This window comes from Mesoplodon densirostris, chromosome 4, assembly GCF_025265405.1.
Source record: "Mesoplodon densirostris isolate mMesDen1 chromosome 4, mMesDen1 primary haplotype, whole genome shotgun sequence".
Taxonomy (NCBI): Eukaryota; Metazoa; Chordata; class Mammalia; order Artiodactyla; family Ziphiidae; genus Mesoplodon; species Mesoplodon densirostris.
The window spans coordinates 89585634-89604212 of record NC_082664.1 but is presented as its reverse complement, the minus strand read 5'-3'; the positions used below and the strand labels follow the sequence as shown (position 1 = coordinate 89604212).

Below are 18579 nucleotides of genomic sequence, written 5' to 3'. Positions count from 1 at the left end.
CTCCAAGTATCACTGATGTAATTCAATCTGCTTTTCCTGGTGAGAAAAAATTTTCACGTGCTCATGTGATTTTGATTCCTTTCTTTTTCAGGATCCAGCAAGTAGGCAATGAAGCCTATGTTTTAGGGCTCTCCTCCTTCCACATACCTTCAATAGGAGCTGCCTGTGTTTGTTTCTTAGAACTGCTTGGCCTCGACAGCCTCAAGCTCAGAGTTGATATGAAAGTGGCCAATGTAATTTTGAGCTACACGTGTAGAAATGAAGATGCTCAGTACAACTTTATCAGAGAGTCTCTAGGTACAGCACGTTTATGTCATTTGTTGAGAGGACAAGGGACTAATAGGTCTAAGGCATTGAATTGTGAGTGGTTGGGGAGGAAACAGTTATCTTCTGTTTCATCCTTTTTCTGCAGAATTTTTGCACTTTATGTCACTTTATTGGGCCCTTTAATGGGTTTCTGAAATGTCTCTGGGCCACACTCTTCAAACAGAACTGCCCAGTTCCCGACCTTTTCTCTTGACCATATTTTGTTGTTTATATTTCTTATAGCTGAAAAACTATCTAAACTGGCTATGGGTGAAAAGTCAACCATAGAAGAATTGCTTGTTCTCTTAGAAGAAGGTATATGGGACAGCATTCAGCAGCAGGAAATAAAGAGGTTTGTGAGTTGCGATCCCAGCCTCTTTTCTAGCAAGCTTTATTGTTCCAGTCTGTGTTTGCCTAGTCTTTCTTCCAACACATGTTTTCACCAGACCTTATCTTCTTACTAGACCTTATTATCTTCTTACTCATCGAGCACAAAACAGATTTCAATTGCATCTTGCCATCAGTAAAAGAAGGGTGAAGATAATGATTCCCTCTTTACAGGTAGAGTTTCCAAGAGGTGGAGAAGAGCTTTGTCTCCTCTACTGTGCTGCTGGTCTGAGAAGTCTCTTAAGTGTTACATGTTGAAATCATTTCAGAAAGAGCGGGATAGATCTCACAAAATTTGACTCTAAGTGATGTCCTTGAGTTTTTTCTTGCTAATATATGTGAGTTGATAATGGAAGGTGAGGTGACCGTCTGTCCACAAAAGCCCCTCTCCTTATACATTTATGTCATCTTTCCTCTGTGCTATTCTCCACTGGGGCTGACCCGCTACCCTGACCCTGGGAATGCACCATTCTCATGTACCTCCTGTCACTGACTGTTCTCAGCAGTTTCCTTCTCAGCAGGTACCCTCCCCTTAGCAAGAAAGCCCAGGCACCTGTCAGGGCTCTGATACTCTAAAGTGAATCATGCAAGAGAATTAAGCACTCAGACAATTTCTTGAGTGACTATTTTTCTCAATTCTCCTAAAGATGGTGCATAGCTGGTTTGATTGATACTTGGTTGATAAAAAAGAGGAATGAATTTTGCCAGTATGCTAAGAAAGTTATTGTACATTATGGGTGAAAGAGTCCTTTTTTTTCCAAAGCAGTCTAATAAGTATTTGGTATTTGTTGAAAGGCTTTTTAGAGAATATACTGTAGTTTATTTTTTACTAAGTTTCCAGTTTAAAGCTACATTTAACAAGTTTTTCCTCTTACCCCCCACCCCCACTCCCAATTATAGGTTATCCAGTGAATCCAGCAGCCAGTGGGCATTAGTGGTACAATTCTGCAGGCTCCACAATCTGAAACTGAGCACATCTTACCTTAGAGAATGTGCCAAAGCAAATGATTGGTTACAGTTTATTATTCACAGCCAACTCCATAATTACCACCCAGAGGAGGTAAGCCACCGATTGTTGCCAGTTATTCAAGAAGAGAAATTGGAACACTTCTCAGAAGACAGTGTTCTTTCTGTTGTATATACATAGGCTTTTGTTTGCTATGATACTATTATTTTTACTAAGATTTCAGTGGGTTGGCTTCAGAGGACTAGTCATTACTACTAAAGAGCTGAAGGAAGAGTTTTTGTGACTCCAGATTGAATATGGAAACTCACTCAAACAACAATTATATAAAATTATATGGTCACCTCTGACGCAGTTCAGGGTGAGAAAGAAAAATTTTGCCTATGCTTTTCTCCAACATTTTCAGCTCCAGCTGAAATTGGAAGTTGGTTGTCTTTTTTGATCATCAATCATCTAATATGTTTTCTAGGTGAAATCTCTTCTCCAGTATTTCAGCCCTGTTCTTCAAGACCACTTAAGACTGGCTTTTGAGAACTTGCCCTCAGTGTCCAAGTCTAGAATGGACAGTGATCAAGTCTGCAACAAGTCCCCGCAGGAACTCCAAAGAAACAAAGAAGAGACGACTGATTTCTTTGAAATTCTGCTTCAGTGCTCAGAGGTGCCAAACTCCTGGTGCTGGCTCCTGGCAGAAGCAGTGAAACAACAGGCCCCAATCCTTAGTGTCCTGGCCTCATGTGTCCAGGTGAGAATCTTGAGAAGCCTACATTAGGGGCTCAGAGGGCAGTAGAAAAAGTGGGAAGAGACAGGGAAGGCTGATAATCAGAGAGAATGTGAGGTGATGACAGTGAGGCCCTAGCATGTGTTTCCAAGGTAACTGCCACTTTTTGTGCTTCCCCAGCTTAGGCTTCAGGCCATCTAGTGCATTTCCTTGTGCCTTAATGTTCAGTAACTTAAGTGATCAGAGCCTTGGCTTCCGGTTGGCAGTCATAGAGAAGGATGCTTTGGTGGACCGACCACCTCTGTGTCTTGAGCAGGGAAGGAGGGATGCTCCGAACAGTCCCTTGATCAGCAGTTCTGTAGAGGACAGTCTTGTTTTCTTATACTTAGTACTTCCCTGACCTCCACATATACCCCCTCGGTTTCTTGGCCTTTTGACCTACTATACTCTGCAGGACAGTTTATAACAGTCCCTTGGTTGTTCACTAGAGTTTGTTTCATGTTTGAAGGATTTTTAAGTCATTTTAACCAATTTAGTGAGGTGACTTGTTCTAAACAGGAAATATCCATCTGTAGTTGTAGCATTGCTGGAAGCTTCTGCAGTCAAGTAATCCATGTGCAGTCATTATCTTATTTTGAAAAGTTCTTATCCACTGGCAGGACGCCAGTGCTATTCCTTGCCTCTGTGTTTGGATCATCACTTCTGTGGAGCACAGTGTTGCAGCTGAAGCAATGGGACACATTCAGGGCTCAATAGAGGGCCATACCTGGGACCTTGAGGACCTCTCAGTCATCTGGAGGACATTATTAACACGGCAGAAGAGCAAAACTCTCATCAGCGGTTTCCAGCTTTTCTTTAAGGTAGTGTTAGTTCATTTCTTTCCTCAGTTTAAAAGGGTTACTTCAGAATATCCCCCGTTGGCTTTTAAAATTATTCCTATTTCTGGGATTTTTTTTAAGCCAACAACAGATAACGATATTAGATCTATCATTTATTTAGCAAAGTGCTTTATATATATTATTTTAGTCGATTCTAACAATAATCCTATATAAAGTAATATTTTAGAAGAATGTTATGAAGTGATATTATCCTCATTTTACAGAGTGAGATACTAAGGCTCACAGAACTTAAGTAACATGGCCAGGGTCTCAGAGTACTTTAGTAAGTGGTTTACTTACGGTTCAGACCCATAATCTCTAATTCTAGAACTCCTATCCTCTGACCAAAAAACTCCCATCAGGGTGATGGAAATGTATGGATTAATGCCACAAACAAGCAGTAGGTTAACAGATCAGTGGAGTCCATTACCCAGGAGTGTATGTAGAGGTGTCTTAGCAGCATCTAATGGAACATCTGCTCATGTGTAGTGGACCAAGTATAGACTGGAATATGGACTGTTGAGTAGGTGTACCTGGCCTGAGTATCTTTTTTCCAAAAGGAAATATAAATTTAATTTCCTTTCTTTTTAATATATATGATTTCATTCTACTACAAAGCTGTTATTAATAGTTTTGTTTTTTACTTTAACCTCTCTTATATTGGCATTACTCATTGAGAATATAGTATTGATTAAGTTTCAGGATTTTTAACTTCATTCAAACTCTTCTTCAAAGGAGTCCCCATTACTCTTTATGATGGAGATGTATGAACTGTGTATGTTCTTCAAGAATTATGAGGACGCCAAAGCTAAACTTCTGGAGTTCCAGAAGAGCCTTGAAACTGTAAGTTGGAATTATAGTGCTCTTTCTCACTGATCTGAAATTGGCTAAAGTGGCCTCTTGTCTGCTCGTAGTCAGGATGCGGCAGCAGTTGAATAGCTGTTACCTGGCATAATGCAAACTGAATCATTTGTATTGTTCCAGAGATGGAGAGGCAGGACAGGAGTTGCAGGGACCTTGCTTACAGCACATCAGTTGCCATGGATGACAGAGAGGTTTCATCCAATGTGCTAATGAACTCTGATCAGTATCCTGATGCTGCAGCCAAGCTCAGTGGGAAAGGGAATAATGGTATCCACTGTGGATGCTACAGAGGAGTGTGGTGGTACATGGGCCATGTTTTGCCAATCCAAATAACTCCAAGAGCATTGAGAGTGAAGGGTGTTTAATACTGCTTTATTCACTGTGACAAAAAATAATAGTTTTTTTCATCAACACTCCTTATGGCTTCTGTCCAAATGATTCTGAGCCTTATGGTCAATTTCAGGCTTTACCTATTCTGATGCTTGTTTCAGACCTATTTACATGTGGAGCTAATTAGCCCTATGGAAGAAAGAGGAAGCTGTAAAAAAGGAAAATATGCCTTAGTCCTGCTTGGGGTTTCAGCACTTTTGCCCTCTCTATCCCAAAAAAGCTTTATGATAAATGAGACAAAACCATATACTGATTTTACCCAACAAATACATCACAGTGGAACCTGTGTATATGATTTTCCTCTCAATCACATTCATCTTAACTGTAATGAAGCTTTTAAAGTTTTATTGTTTGAAAATACTGAATCAGTTATTCAAATATGCCTGAAGTTCCTAAATCACAGAAAATAGGGACATTCATTTCCTTCATCTGTCACTCTCCATGGTAGAGCCATACAGTATCTTCTTTTTTTAAATTATTTTAAAAAATTGTGATAAAATACATATAACATTTACCATCTTAACCTTTTTATTTTCTTAAAGAAACAGGCGTCTTTTTAAATTTTAATTTATTTTATTTATTTAATTTTGGCTGCATTGGGTCTTCGTTGCTGCACACGGGCTTTCTCTAGGTGCGGCGAGTGGGGGCTACTCTTCCTTGCGGTGCACAGGCTTCTCATTGCGGTGGCTTCTCTTGTTGCAGAGCACGGGCTGTAGGCTCGTGGGCTTCAGAAGTTGTGGCATGTGGGCTCAGTAGTTGTGGCTCGTGGGCTCTAGAGCGCAGGCTCAGTAGTTGTGGCACACGGGCTTAGTTGCTCAGCAGCATGTGGGATCTTCCTGGGCCAGGGCTCAAACCCGTTTTCCCTTGCATTGGCAGGCAGATTCTTAATCACTGCACCACCAGGGAAGCCCTATACCATCTTAACCATTTTTAAGTACATAGTTCAGTGGTATTAACTACATTCACATTGTTGTGCAACCATCAGCAGCACCATCCATCCCCATAGCTCTCTTTTCTTTTTTTTCCCCCATAACTCTCTTTTCATCTTGTAAAGCTGAAATTCTATAGCCATTAAACAATAATTCTCCACTCTCCCCTCCCACTAGCCCCTGTCAATCACCGTTCTACTTTCTGTCTTTATGATTTTGACTAAATACCTCACAGAAGTGGAATCATACGTATTTTTCTTCTTGTGACTGGTTTATTTCACTTAACATAATGTCCTCAAGATTCGTCCATGTTGTAACATGTGTCAGAATTTCCTCCCTTTTTAGTGCTGAATAATATTCCATTGTATTTATATATCACATTTTGCCTATCCATTCATCCATCAATGGACATTTGGGTTGCTTCTATTTTTTAGTTTTTGCAAATAATACTGCTATGAACATTGTGTACGAATATATATAGACCTTGCTTTCAGTTTGTTTGGGTATCTACCTAGAAGTGAAATTGCTGGATGACATGGTAATTCTATTTCTGATATTTTGAGGAACTGCCATACTGTTTTCCTTAGCAGCTATACTATTCCCACTAACAGTACCCAGGCTTCCAGTTTTCCACATCCTCTTCAACACTTGTTTTCTGTATTTTTTTTTTTTTTTTTTTTTGAGGTACGCGGGCCTCTCACTGTTGTGGCCTCTCGCATTGCGGAGCACAGACTCCAGAGGCGCAGGCTCAGCGGCCATGGCTCACGGGCCCAGCCGCTCCATGGCATGTGGGATCTTCCTGGACTGGGGCACGAACCCGTGTCCCCTGCATCGGCAGGCGGACTCTCAACCACTGCGCCACCAGGGAAGCCCTGTTTTCTGTATTTTTGATAGTAGTCATCCTAATGGGTGTGAGATGGTATCTAATTGTATTTTTGATTTGCATTTCCCTAATGATTAGTGATGTTGAGCATCTTTTCATGTGCTTATTGGCCATTTGTATATCTTCTTTGGAGAAATGTCTATTCAAGTCCTTTGCCCATTTTTGAATTGAGTTGCTTGTTTTTTTGTTGTTGAATTTTAGGAATTCTCTATATATTCTGGATATTAATCCCATGTCATACATATGATTTGTAAATATTTTCTCCCATTCTGTGGGTTGCCTTTTTACTCTGTTGATGGTGTCCTTTGATGCACAAAATTGTTTAAATTTTCATGAAGTCCAATTTGCATTTTTTTTTTTTTTTGCTACCTGTGCCTGTGGTATCCTAGCCAAGAAATCATTGCCAAATCCAGTGTTGTGAAGCTCTTGTCCTATGTTTTCTTCTAAGAGTTATATTGTTTTAGGTCTTACATATTTAGGTCCTTGGTCCATTTTGAGTTAATTTTTGTGTAGGTTGTTAGGTAAGGGTCCAACTTCATTTTTTTGCATGTGGATATTCAGTTTTCCCAGCACCATTTGTTGAAAAGACTGTTGTTTCCTTATTGAATGGTCTTGTCACCCTTGTCAAATATCATTTGACCATGTATATGAGGGTTTATTTCTGGGCTTTCTTTTCTTAGCCATTGGTCTATATGTCTGTCTTCATTGGCTATTTTGATTACTGTAGTAGCTTTGTAGTAAGTTTTGAAATAAGGAAGAGTGAGTCCTCTAGTTTTTTTAGTTTTTTTCAAGATTGTTTTGGCTATTTGGGGTCCCTTGAGATTCCATATGATTTTAGAATTTTCTGTAAAAACAAAATGTCATGGGGATTTTGATAGGAATTGCACTGAATCTGTAGATTTTGGGGATAGTAATGAGATTTTAACTATAGTAAGACTTCCTATTCATAAACATGGAATGTGTTTCCATTTACTTATGTCTTTAGTTTCTTTCAGCGGTGTTTTGTAGTTTTCATTGTACAAGTCTTTTACTTCATTGGTTAATTCCTAAGTACTTTATTCTTTTTTTTTTTTTTTTTTTTTTTTTTTGGCCTGCACCATGTGGCATGTGGCATCCTAGCTCCCTGACCAGGGATTGAACCCCCATCCCCTGCAGTGGAAGCACAGAGTCTTAAACGCTGTACTTCCAGGGAAGTCCTATTCTTTTTGATGCTATTGGAAATGGAAACATTTTATAATTTCCTTTTCAGATTGCTCATTGTTTGTGTATAGAAATGCAACTGATTTTTGTGTGTTGACTTTGTATACTGCTACTTTGCTCAATTCATTTACCCTTAAGTTTTATGTTGGAATCTTTAGGGTTTTCTATATAAGATCATATCTGCAAACAGAGATCATTTTATTTCTTCCTTTCCAACTTGGATGCATTTTATTTCTTTTTCTTACCTAAACACTCTGGCTAGAACTTAAAGAACTGTGTTGAATAGAAGTGGTGAAAGCAGGCATCTTTGCCTTGTTCCTGATCTTAGAGGAATGCTCTCAGTCTTGCACCATTGAGTATGATGTTTGTTGTGGGTTTTTCACATAAGGCTTTTATTATGTGGAGGTAGTTTCCTTCTATTCCTAGTTTGTTGAGTGAGTTTTTTATCATGCGGTGGTGTTTAATTTTGTCACATACTTTTTCTGCATCAATTAAGATGATCATGTGGTTTTTTTTTCTTCATTCTGTTGAAGAAAACTGTGACGTATACATTGAATTTTGTATGTTGAACCATTCTTGCATTCCAGGAATAAATCCCATTTGATTATGGTATATAATCCTTTTAATATGCTGCTGAATTCAGATTGCCAGTCTTGTGTTGAGGATTTTTGCATCAGTGTTCATAAGGGATATTGGTCTGTAGTTTTCTTGTAGTGTCTTTATCTGTCTTTGGTATCAAGATTATGCTGGTTTCATAGAATAAGTAGGGAAGTGTTCTCTCCTCTCCAGTTTTTTGGAAAAGTTTGAGAAAGATTGGTATTAGTTCTTTAAATTTTGGTAGATTTCATCAGGTCCATGGCTTTTCTTTGTTAGGAATTGGTTTTGGTTTTGTTTTGCTTTTTTGGTTGGGAGATTTTTGACTACTGATTAAATCTCCTTACTAGGAGATTTGGTCTATTCAGATTATCTATTTCTTTGTGATTTAGTCTTGGTAGGTTTTGTGTTTCAAGGGATCTGTCCATTTCATCTAGGTCATCCAACTTTTTGGCATACAGTTGTTCATAGTACTCTCTTATAATCCTTTTTATTTCTGTAGAATAGGTAGTAATGTCCCCACTTTGATTTCTGATTTAGTAATTTGAGTCTTCTTTCTTTAAAAATGTGTTGTTTAATTTCCACAATTTTGTCAGTTTTCCAGTTTTCCTTTTGTTATTGACTTCTAACATCATCCCATTGTAGTCAGAGAAGATACTTAATATGTTATCTGTCTTTTAAAATGTGTGAGATTTAATTGCAGTTAGCATATGTTCTCTCCTGGAAAATACGCCATGTGAACTCGAGAAGAATGTGTTTTTATTGTTGTTGGGTAGAGTGTTCTGTGTATGTCTGTTAGATCTAGTTGGTTTATTGTGTGAAGTCCTCTATTTCCTTACTTGTCTCCTGTCAGGTTATTCTGTCCATTATTGTAAGCAGAGTACCGGCATACCTTTGAGATATTGCAGGTTCAGTTCCAGACAACTGCACTAAAGTGAATATCGCAATAAAGTGAGTCACATGGATTTTTTGGTTTCCCAGTGCATGTAAAAGTTATGTTTACACTACACTGTAGTCTGTTAAGGGTGCAATAGTATTATGTCTAAAAATATATATATATACATACCTTAATTTAAGAACACTTTATTGCTAAAAAGCAATAGTTCTAATTTCAGTTTTTTAAGGAAACTCCATACTGTTCTCCATAGTGGCTGTATCAATTTACATTCCCACCAGCAGTGCAGGAGGGTTCCCTTTTCTCCACACCATCTCCAACATTTATTGTTTGTAGATTTTTTGATGATGGCCATTCTGATTGGGAGGTGATACCTCATTGTAGTTTTGATTTGCATTTCTCTAATAATTAGTGATGTTGAGCATCTTTTCATGTGCCTCTTGACCATCTATATGTGTTCTTTGAAGAAATGTCTGTTTAGGTCTTCTGCCCATTTTTTGATTGGGTTTGTTGTTTTGATATTGAGCTGCATGAGCTGTTTGTATATTTTGGAGATTAATCCTTTGTCAGTTGCTTCATTTGCAAATATTTTCTCTCATTTTGAGGGTTGTCTTTTCATCTTGTTTATGGTTTCCTTTGTTGTGCAGAAGCTTTTAAGTTTCATTAGGTCCCATTTGTTTATTTTTGTTTTTATTTCCATTTCTCTAGGAGGTGAGTCAAAAAAGATCTTGCTGTGATTTATGCCGAAAAGTGTTTTTCCTATGTTATCCTCTAAGAGTTTTATAATGTCCAGTATTACATTTAGGCCTTTAATCCATTTTGAGTTTATTTTTGTGTATGGTGTTAGGTAGTGTTCTAATTTCATTCTTTTACATGTAGCTGTCCAGTTTTCCCAGCACCACTTATTGAAGAAACTGTCATTTCTCCACTGTATATTCTTGCCTCCTTTGTCATAGATTAGGTGACCAGAGGTACGTGGGTTAATCTCTGGGCTTTCTGTCCTGTACCATTGATCTATATTTCTGTTTTTGTGCCAGTATCATAGTGTCTTGATTACTGTAGTTTTGTAGTATAGTCTGAAGTCAGGGAGCCTGACTTCTCCAGCTCCGTTTTTTTCCCTCAAGACCACTTTGGCTATTCGGGGTCTTTTGTGTCTCCATACAAATTTTAAGATTTTTTGTTCTAGTTCCATAAAAAAAGCCATTGGTAATTTGATAGGGATTGCATTGAATCTGTAGATTGCTTTGGGTAGTATAGTCATTTTCACAATATTGATTCTTCCAATCCAAGAACATGGTATATCTCTCTATCTGTTGGTATCATCTTTAATTTCTTTCATCAGTGTCTTATAGTTTTCTGCAGACAGGTCTTTTGTCTCCCTAGGTAGCTTTATTCCTAGGTATTTTATTCTTTTTGTTGCAGTGGTAAATGGGAGTGTTTCCTTAATTTCTCTTTCAGATTTTTTTCATCATTAGCATACAGGAATGCAAGAGATTTCCATGCATTAATTTTGTATCCTGAAACTTTACCAAATTCATTGATTAGCTCTAGTAGTTTTCTGGTGGCATCTTTAGGATTCTCTATGTATAGTATCATGTCATCTGCAAACAGTGACAGTTTTACTTCTTTTCCAATTTGTATTCCTTTTATTTCTTTTTCTTCTCTGATTGCTGTGGCTAGGACTTCCAAAACTATGTTGTATAATAGTGGTGAGAGTGGACATCCTTATGTTGTTCCTGATCTTAGAGAAAATGCTTTCAGTTTTTCACCATTGAGAATGATGTTCACTGTGGGTTTGTCGTATATGGCCTTTATTATGTTAAGGTAGGTTCCCTCTATGCCCACTTTCTGGAGAGTTTTTATCATAAATGGGTGTTGAATTTTGTCAAAAGCTTTTTCTGCATCTATTGAGTTGATCATATGGTTTTTAATTCTTCAATTTGTTAGTATGGTTTATCACATTGATTGATTTACGTATATTAAAGAATCCTTGCATCCCTGGGATAAATCCCACTTGATCATGGTGTATGATCCTTTTAATGTGTTGTTGGATTCTGTTTGCTAGTATTTTGTTGAGGATTTTTGCATCTATATTCATCAGTGATATTGGTCTGTAATTTTCTTTTTTTGTGGTATCTTTGTCTGGTTTTGGTATCAGGGTGATGGTGGTCTCATAGAATGAGTTTGGGAGTGTTCCTTCCTCCGCAAATTTTTGGAAGAGTTTGAGAAGGATGGGTGTTAGCTCTTCTCTAAATGTTTGATAGAATTCACTTGTGAAGCCATCTGGTCCTGGACTTTTGTTTGTTGGAAGAGTTTAAATCACAGTTTCAATTTCATTACTTGTGATTGGTCTGTTCATATTTTCTATTTCTTCCTGGTTCAGTCTTGGAAGGTTATACCTTTCTAAGAATTTGTCCATTTCTTCCAGGTTGTCCATTTTATTGGCATATAGTTGTTTGTAGTAAGTAGTCTCTTAGGATCCTTTGTACTTCTGCCGTGTCAGTTGTAATTTCTCCTTTTTTCATTTCTAATTTTACTGATTTGAATCCTCTCCCTTTTTAAAAATATTTATTTATTTGGTTGCACTGGGTCTTAGTTGCAGCTGATGGGCTCCTTAGTTGCAGCATGTGGGCTCCTTAGTTGCTGCTTGAGGGCTCCTTAGTTATGGCTCACCAGCTCCATGGTTGCAGCACATGGGCTCCTTTGTTGCAGCTCATGGGCTCCTTAGTTGCAGGTCGCCGGCTCCTTAGTTGTGGCATGCAAACTTTTGGTTGCAGCATGCATGTGGGATCTAGTTCCCTGACCAGGGATCGAAGCTGGGCCCCCGGCATTGGGAACGTGGAGTCTTAACCACTGCACCACCAGGGAAGTCCCTCCCTTTTTTTCTTGATGAGTCTGGCTTAAGGTTTATCAATTTTGTTTATTTTCTCAAAGAACCAACTTTTAGTTTTATTGATCTTTGCTATTGTTTTCTTTGTTTCTGTTGCATTTATTTCTGCTCTGATCTTTATGATTTCTTTCCTTCTACTAACTCTAGGGGTTTTTTTGTTCTTCTTTCTGCAGTTGCTTTAGGTGTAAGGTTAAATTGTTTATTTGAGATTTTTCGTGTTTCTTGAGGTGAGATTGAATTGCTATAAACTTCCCTTTTAGAACTGCTTTTGCTGCGTCCCATAGGTTTTGGGTTGTTCTGTTTTCATTGTCATTTGTTTCTATGTATTTTTTTATTTCCTCTTTGATTTCTTCAGTGATCTCTTGGTTATTTAGTAGTGTATTGTTTAGCCTCCATGTGTTTGTGTGTTTGTGTTTTTTATAGTTTTTTTCCTGTAATTTATTTCTTTTTTAAAAATATTTATTTATTTTATTTATTTATTTATTTATTTATTTATTTGGCTGCGTCAGGTCTTAGGTGCAACGTGCGGGCTCTTTATTGCAGTGTGTGGGCTCTCTAGTTGTGGCGTGCAGGCTCTCTAGTTGTGGCACATGGGCTCCAGAGCACGCAGGCCCAGTAGTTGTGGTGCACGGGCTCTCTAGTTGTGTTGTGCCGGCTCCAGAGCACACAGGCTCTCTAGTTGTGGTGTGCAGGATCCAGAGCACATGGGCTCAGTAGTTGTGACATGTGGGGACTCTAGTTGTGGCACAGGGGCTCTAGAGTACACGGGCTTAGTAGTTGTGGTGCACTGGCTTAGTTGCCCTGTGGCATATGGGATCTTAGTTCCCTGACCAGGGCTCGAACTTGCGTCCTCTGCATTGGAAGACACATTATTAACCGCTGGACCACCAGGGAAGTCCTGCCTGTAATTGATTTGTAATCTCATAGTGTTGTGGTTGAAAAAGATGCTTGATATGATTTCAGCTTTCTTAAATTTACTGAGGCTTGATTTGTGACCCAAGATGTGCTCTATCCTAGAAAATGTTCCATGTGCTCTTGAGAAGAAAGTGTATTCTGCCACTTTCTAGTGGAATGTCCTATAAATATCAATTAAGTCTGTCTGGTCTACTGTGTCATTTAAAGCTGTGTTTCCTTATTTATTTTCTACCTGGATGATCTGTCCATTGGTGTATGTGGAATGTTAAAGTCCCCCACTATTATTGTGTTACTGTGGATTTCCCCTTTTATGGTTGTTAGCATTTGCTTTATGTATTGAGGTGCTCCTATGTTGGGTGCATAACTATTTATAATTGTTGTATCTTCTTCTTGGACTGATCCCTTGATCATTATGTAGTGACCTTCCTTGTCTCTTGTAACAGTCTTTAAAGTCTATTTTATCTGATATGAGCATTGCTACTCCAGCTTTCTTTTGATTTCCATTTGCATGGAATATCTTTTTCCATCCCCTCACATTCAGTCTGTATGGGTCTCTAGGTCTGAAGTGGTCTCTTGTAGACAGCATATATATGGGTCTTGTGTTAGTATCCATTCAGCCAGTTTGTGTCTTTTGGTTGGAGCATTTAATCCATTTACATTCAAGGTAATTATCAATATGTATGTTCCTGTTACTGTTTTCTTAATTGTTTTGGGTTTGTTTTTGTGGATCTTTTTTCTCTTGTGTTTCCCACCTAGAGAAGTTCCTTTAGCATTTGTTGTAAAGGTGGTTTGGTGGAGCTGAATTCTCTTAGCTTTTGCTTGTCTGTAAAGCTTTTGATTTCTCTGTTGAATCTGAATGAGATCCTTGCTGGGTAGAGTAATCTTGGTTATAGGTTTTTCCCTTTCATCACTTTAAATATCCTGCCACTCCCTTCTGGCCTGCAGAGTTTCTGCTGAAAAATTAGCTGATAACCTTATGGGTATTCCCTTGTAGGTTATTTGTTGCTTTTCCCTTGTTGCTTTTAATATTTTTTCTTTGAATTTAATTTTTATTAGTTTGATTAATGTGTGTCTCAGCATGTTTCTCCTTGGATTTATCCTGTATGGGACTCTCTGTGCTTCCTGGACTTGATTTACTATTTCCTTTCCCATGTTAGGGGATTTTTTGACTATAATCTCTTCAAATATTTTCTCAGACCCTTTCTCTTTCTCTTCTTCTTCTGGGACCCCTATAATTCAAATGTTGGTGCATTTAATGTTGTCCCAGAGGTCTCTGAGACTGTCCTTATTTCTTTTCATTCTTTTTTCTTTATTCTGCTCCTTGGCTGTTATTTCTACTATTCTGTCTTCCAGCTCACTTATTTCTTCTTCTCCTTCAGTTGTTCTGTTATTGATTCCTTCTAGTGTATTTTTCATTTCAATTATTGTGTTGTTCATCACTGTTTGTTCTTTAGTTCTTCTAGGTCCTTGTTAAACATTTCTTGTATTTTTTCGATCTGTGCCTCCATTCTATTTACGAGATTTTGGATCATCTTTACTGTCAGTACTCTGAATTCTTTTTCAGGTAGGTTGCCGATTTCCTTTTCATTTATTTGATCTTACAGGTTTTTGCCTTGCTTCTTCGTCTGTACCATATTTTTTTGTCATCGCATTTTTTTTGATGGGTGGGGCCATGTTCCTGTCTTGCTGGTTGTTTGGCCTGAGGTGTCCAGCACTGGAGTTTGCAGGCAGTTGGGTGGAGCCAGGTCTTGGTGCTGAGATGAGGACCAATGGGAGAGCTCACACCGATTAATATTCCCTGTGGTCTGAGGTTCTCTGTTAGTCCAGTGGTTTGGACTCAGCACTCCCACCACAGGAGCTCAGGCCTGACCCCTGGCCTGGGAACCAAGACCCTGGTCACACAGGGATTCCTCCCATCCCCTAGGTGTCCAAGGTCCCTCACCAGCGCCTGGTTGGTGCCCGAGATATGAGGAGACATGAACTCTACATCCTCCTACTCCACCATCTTGACTCCACACCCTGCATTTAAGTTTCTTTCATGTCTTTTTCATGGCTTGATAGCTCTTTTTTTTTTAGTGCTGAATAATACTACATTGTCTGGATATACCAGTCTGTTTATCCATTCACCTACTGCAGGACATCTTGGTTGCTTCCAAGTTTTGGCAATTATGAATAAAGCTGCTCTAAACATCTGTGTGCAGGTTTTTCTGTGGAAGGTAAGTTTTCAACTCATTTGGGTAAATATCAATACCAAGGAGTACTCAGTCATATGGTGAGAGTATGTTAGTTTTGGAGGAGACCACCAAACTGTCTGCCAAAATGGCTGTACTGTTTTGCATTCCCACCAGCAATGAATGAGAGTTCCTGTGTCTCCATATCCTTGCTAACCTTTGGTGTTGTCAGGATTCCAGATTTTGGCCATTCTAATAGGTATGTTGTGATATGTCATTGTCTTCATTTGCATTTCCCTGATGACATATGGTATGGACCTTTTTCTCATAAGCTTATTTGCCATCTGTGTATGTTCTTTGGTCAGGTATCTATTAAGTTCTTTGGCCTAATTTTTTAATAGTGCTGTTTGTCTTCTTATTGTTTAGTTTTAAGAGTTCTTTGTATATTTTGGATAACAGTCCTTTATCAGATGTATATTTTGCAAATATTTTCTCCCAGTCTGTGGCTTGTCATCTGATTCTCTTGACATTGTCTTTTGTATGGCAGTTTTTAATTTTAATGAAGTCCAGCTTATCAGTTATTTCCTTCATGAATTCTTTCTTTGGTATTTTATCTAAAAAAGGCATCACCATACCCAAGGTCACCTAAGTTTCCCCCCATGTTATCTCCTAGGAGTTTTATAGTTTTGCATTTTACATTTAGGTCCTTCCAGGTCTCTTCTTATTCTTGCTTGTCTGCCCCTGCTCCAGCCCCCAACCAAGGGGCACTGCAGCTGCTCCAACGTTACCTGAGCTCTTTACTTCCGTATATTTTTTACTTTAACCAGTTCCATCATCTGTCTGCCATAGACCCTCTTCTTAGAGCAGTAGAGGTAGGGAAACAAGTAAATAAAGACTAAGAACTAATGCTCTGGAGGCTTCCCTGGTGGTGCAGTGGTTAGGAATCCACCTGCCAATGCAGGGGACCGGGTTCGAGCCCTGGTCCAGGAAGATCCCACATGCCATGTGCCACAACTACTGAGCTTGCACTCTAGAGCCCATGCTCCGCAATAAGAGAAGCCACCACAATGAGAAGCCCGCGCACCACAATGAAGAGTAGGCCCCGCTCGCCGCAACTAGAGAAAGCCTGCGTGTAGCAACGAAGACTCAACGCAGCCAAAAATAAATTAATTAAATAATTTTTTTTAAAAAAGAACTAATGCTCTGATTCAAGCTTAATATGGCTGCTTCTTGGGGTCATCTTCCTATTAATATTTTTAGCATTTGATTGAAATGACAAAAGTTCAGGCTTACTAATTGAGATCCTTCTCTAATGATAGTATAAACTACAAGCAAACTAATAGAACCAGCTCAGCAACGTTAAGCAAGTCTTTTTAAGAGGTCTTCATATGTGAATTTCAAATCTTCTGGACTCAGGGCAGGACTAGACCCCTCTCTAAAGAGGCTGCTAAGTGAATCATGTCTGGTTAATTTCACAGCCACTCACAGGACTGTTACTTTGGCAGTCACTAACTTGGCAGTATTTGCATTGCTTCACTCCATTCAGTCTTTAGGTCTCTTTCCCATTTTTGACAGCTCTCTACAACAGGATGTCCCACAAAGAGACAAACTACAAAGCTGCCAGAGAGGGCTTATTTTTGCTACTCCTCTGAGCTGCACTATGAATTACTGCTGTTTGAAAAGGACCTGAATAAGCATCCTCCTTTGTGATAGGAGATGCCTTTGATGGTACCTTGGCTTTCTTAGACATTCCCAAGTTCAGAGGTTTTGATTTGCTGTTCCTGAGAAACCACTTTCCCTGACGCTTTCTTTTTTTTCATAGCTTGAAACAGCAGCCACAAGGGTCGACGCTATCATTCCTGCCCCATGGCTGAAGGAGCATGTGTATTTTCTTTTGAAGCTTATGCTGCAGCAGTGTAGGACCCAGTATGAGCTGGGGAAGCTTTTACAGCTGTTTGTTGGAATAGAGCATCTCTTCTCTGATGGTAAGACAATACTTCCCCAGTATGAGCTGGGGAAGCTTTTACAGCTGTTTGTTGGAATAGAGCATCTCTTCTCTGATGGTAAGACAATACTTACAGGTAAGTTGTTGGTAGGAAGTTAGCTTACTTTATCCTGAAAATATTTTAGAAGGGCATTCAGAAAATTAAAATGCATAGGATATAAGACATTGCAGTCCAGAACGGGGTGTGAAGAAGAGGTTACAGGAAACTTCAGTCATGGTTAAAGCATTTAAAACAGCACAACAGGATATAACACAAGTAATACAACTATCTACTAATTCTAAGCAAATAGCCAAATTTCCCCTGGCTAGCCTCTATACTACCCTGTCACTATTATTGTTTTCTTTGACAAGTAACCTTAACATGTCATCATTGCTCAAGGTCACAGACTTGTTTCAGGAATGCCTAATTCATTTTGAAGGTTTTAAGAGGCAAACTGTGTCGATTTTTTGCAGATTCCTCCAGACATTGGCAGTCTCTAAGCTTGTTGCTGATTGAATGAAACCAATATTGCCTTACCCTCTTTTCTACTTGTTTGATAATTTCAAGTTTTTGTTGAGTGATAATGTTGTTCTTTTATGCTAGATTCTGGTATTTTTCACTACCAGGGTTATTTTATCACATTTAAACTCACAGATGTTCAACTGGAAAGCTCACATTTGCACAGAACAGGCACAGAATGCCTGGGCTTCATGCCCATGTTGTGGGCTGTGGGGCTGATGACTAGAAGGGAAGGGGGCGTGTTTCCAAAATGCAGTGTATATCAGCTACTGTCAGTTATTACGTAGGCCAAACAGTAGTAGGTCCTTTTAATATAAGATACTTTCATTGCTCTTTAATAACTTTAATTTTCTTAAGAAATAAATTTCCTGTTTTCTTGCCAGAGTTAACCCTATCCTTAAAAAATTACAAGGATTGTCTACATTGTTAACCATTACTATAATGCTTTTATTCACATAATTAAATTATTTCTGTTTTTATAGAATATTTGTATGTGTATATCATGTATGTGCTTAGAGAAAAGAAAAGTTTTTTAAAAGACTTATGTTTTATATTATGCCTGCAAAGAAACCCAGCATGCTCATACTGGTGGTTATTGTGCAAGGTGTCTCACTGTCCCTGGAACTACCTAAATCAGACCACAGCTCAGCAGGTGGCATTGGGAGCAGGCTCCTATAGAATGTTTTTCATGCCCCTCCTTTATGGTAGGGCACACATAGGCTCTATGCATACTATATTTGGGAGTAGGAGCAAACCCGGCCACATAAATTATTGGCAGAGAATTCCTAATGTTACTAAGGATAAGAATTTGTTTGATTTCACTTATATGTGGAATCTAAAGAGCGAATGAACAAACAGAAACAAACTCATAGATACCAGGAACAAACTGGTGGTTGCCAGAGAGGAGGAGGTGAGGGGATGGGCAACATAAGTGAAGGGGATTAAGAGGTACAAACTCCCAGTTATAAAATAAGTAAGTCACAAGGATGTAATGTACAGCATAATGAATATAGTCAATAAAATTGTAATAACTTTGTATGGTGACAGTAACTAGATGTATCATGGTGATCATTTTGTAATGTTCAAAAATA

General features: G+C 38.7%; 1 protein-coding gene across 1 annotated transcript in view; it reads left to right on the top strand.

The window, feature by feature from the left end:
* Positions 1-18579, top strand: part of SPG11 (SPG11 vesicle trafficking associated, spatacsin) — a 75586-nt gene that overhangs the window by 40268 nt on the left and 16739 nt on the right. Inside the window, exons 22-28 of the mRNA XM_060096764.1 lie at positions 92-297; positions 550-658; positions 1594-1753; positions 2127-2399; positions 3035-3235; positions 3989-4096; positions 16807-17047. Of these exons, the coding sequence (XP_059952747.1) occupies positions 92-297; positions 550-658; positions 1594-1753; positions 2127-2399; positions 3035-3235; positions 3989-4096; positions 16807-17047 (1298 nt within the window). The remainder of the gene's footprint in view (positions 1-91; positions 298-549; positions 659-1593; positions 1754-2126; positions 2400-3034; positions 3236-3988; positions 4097-16806; positions 17048-18579) is intronic.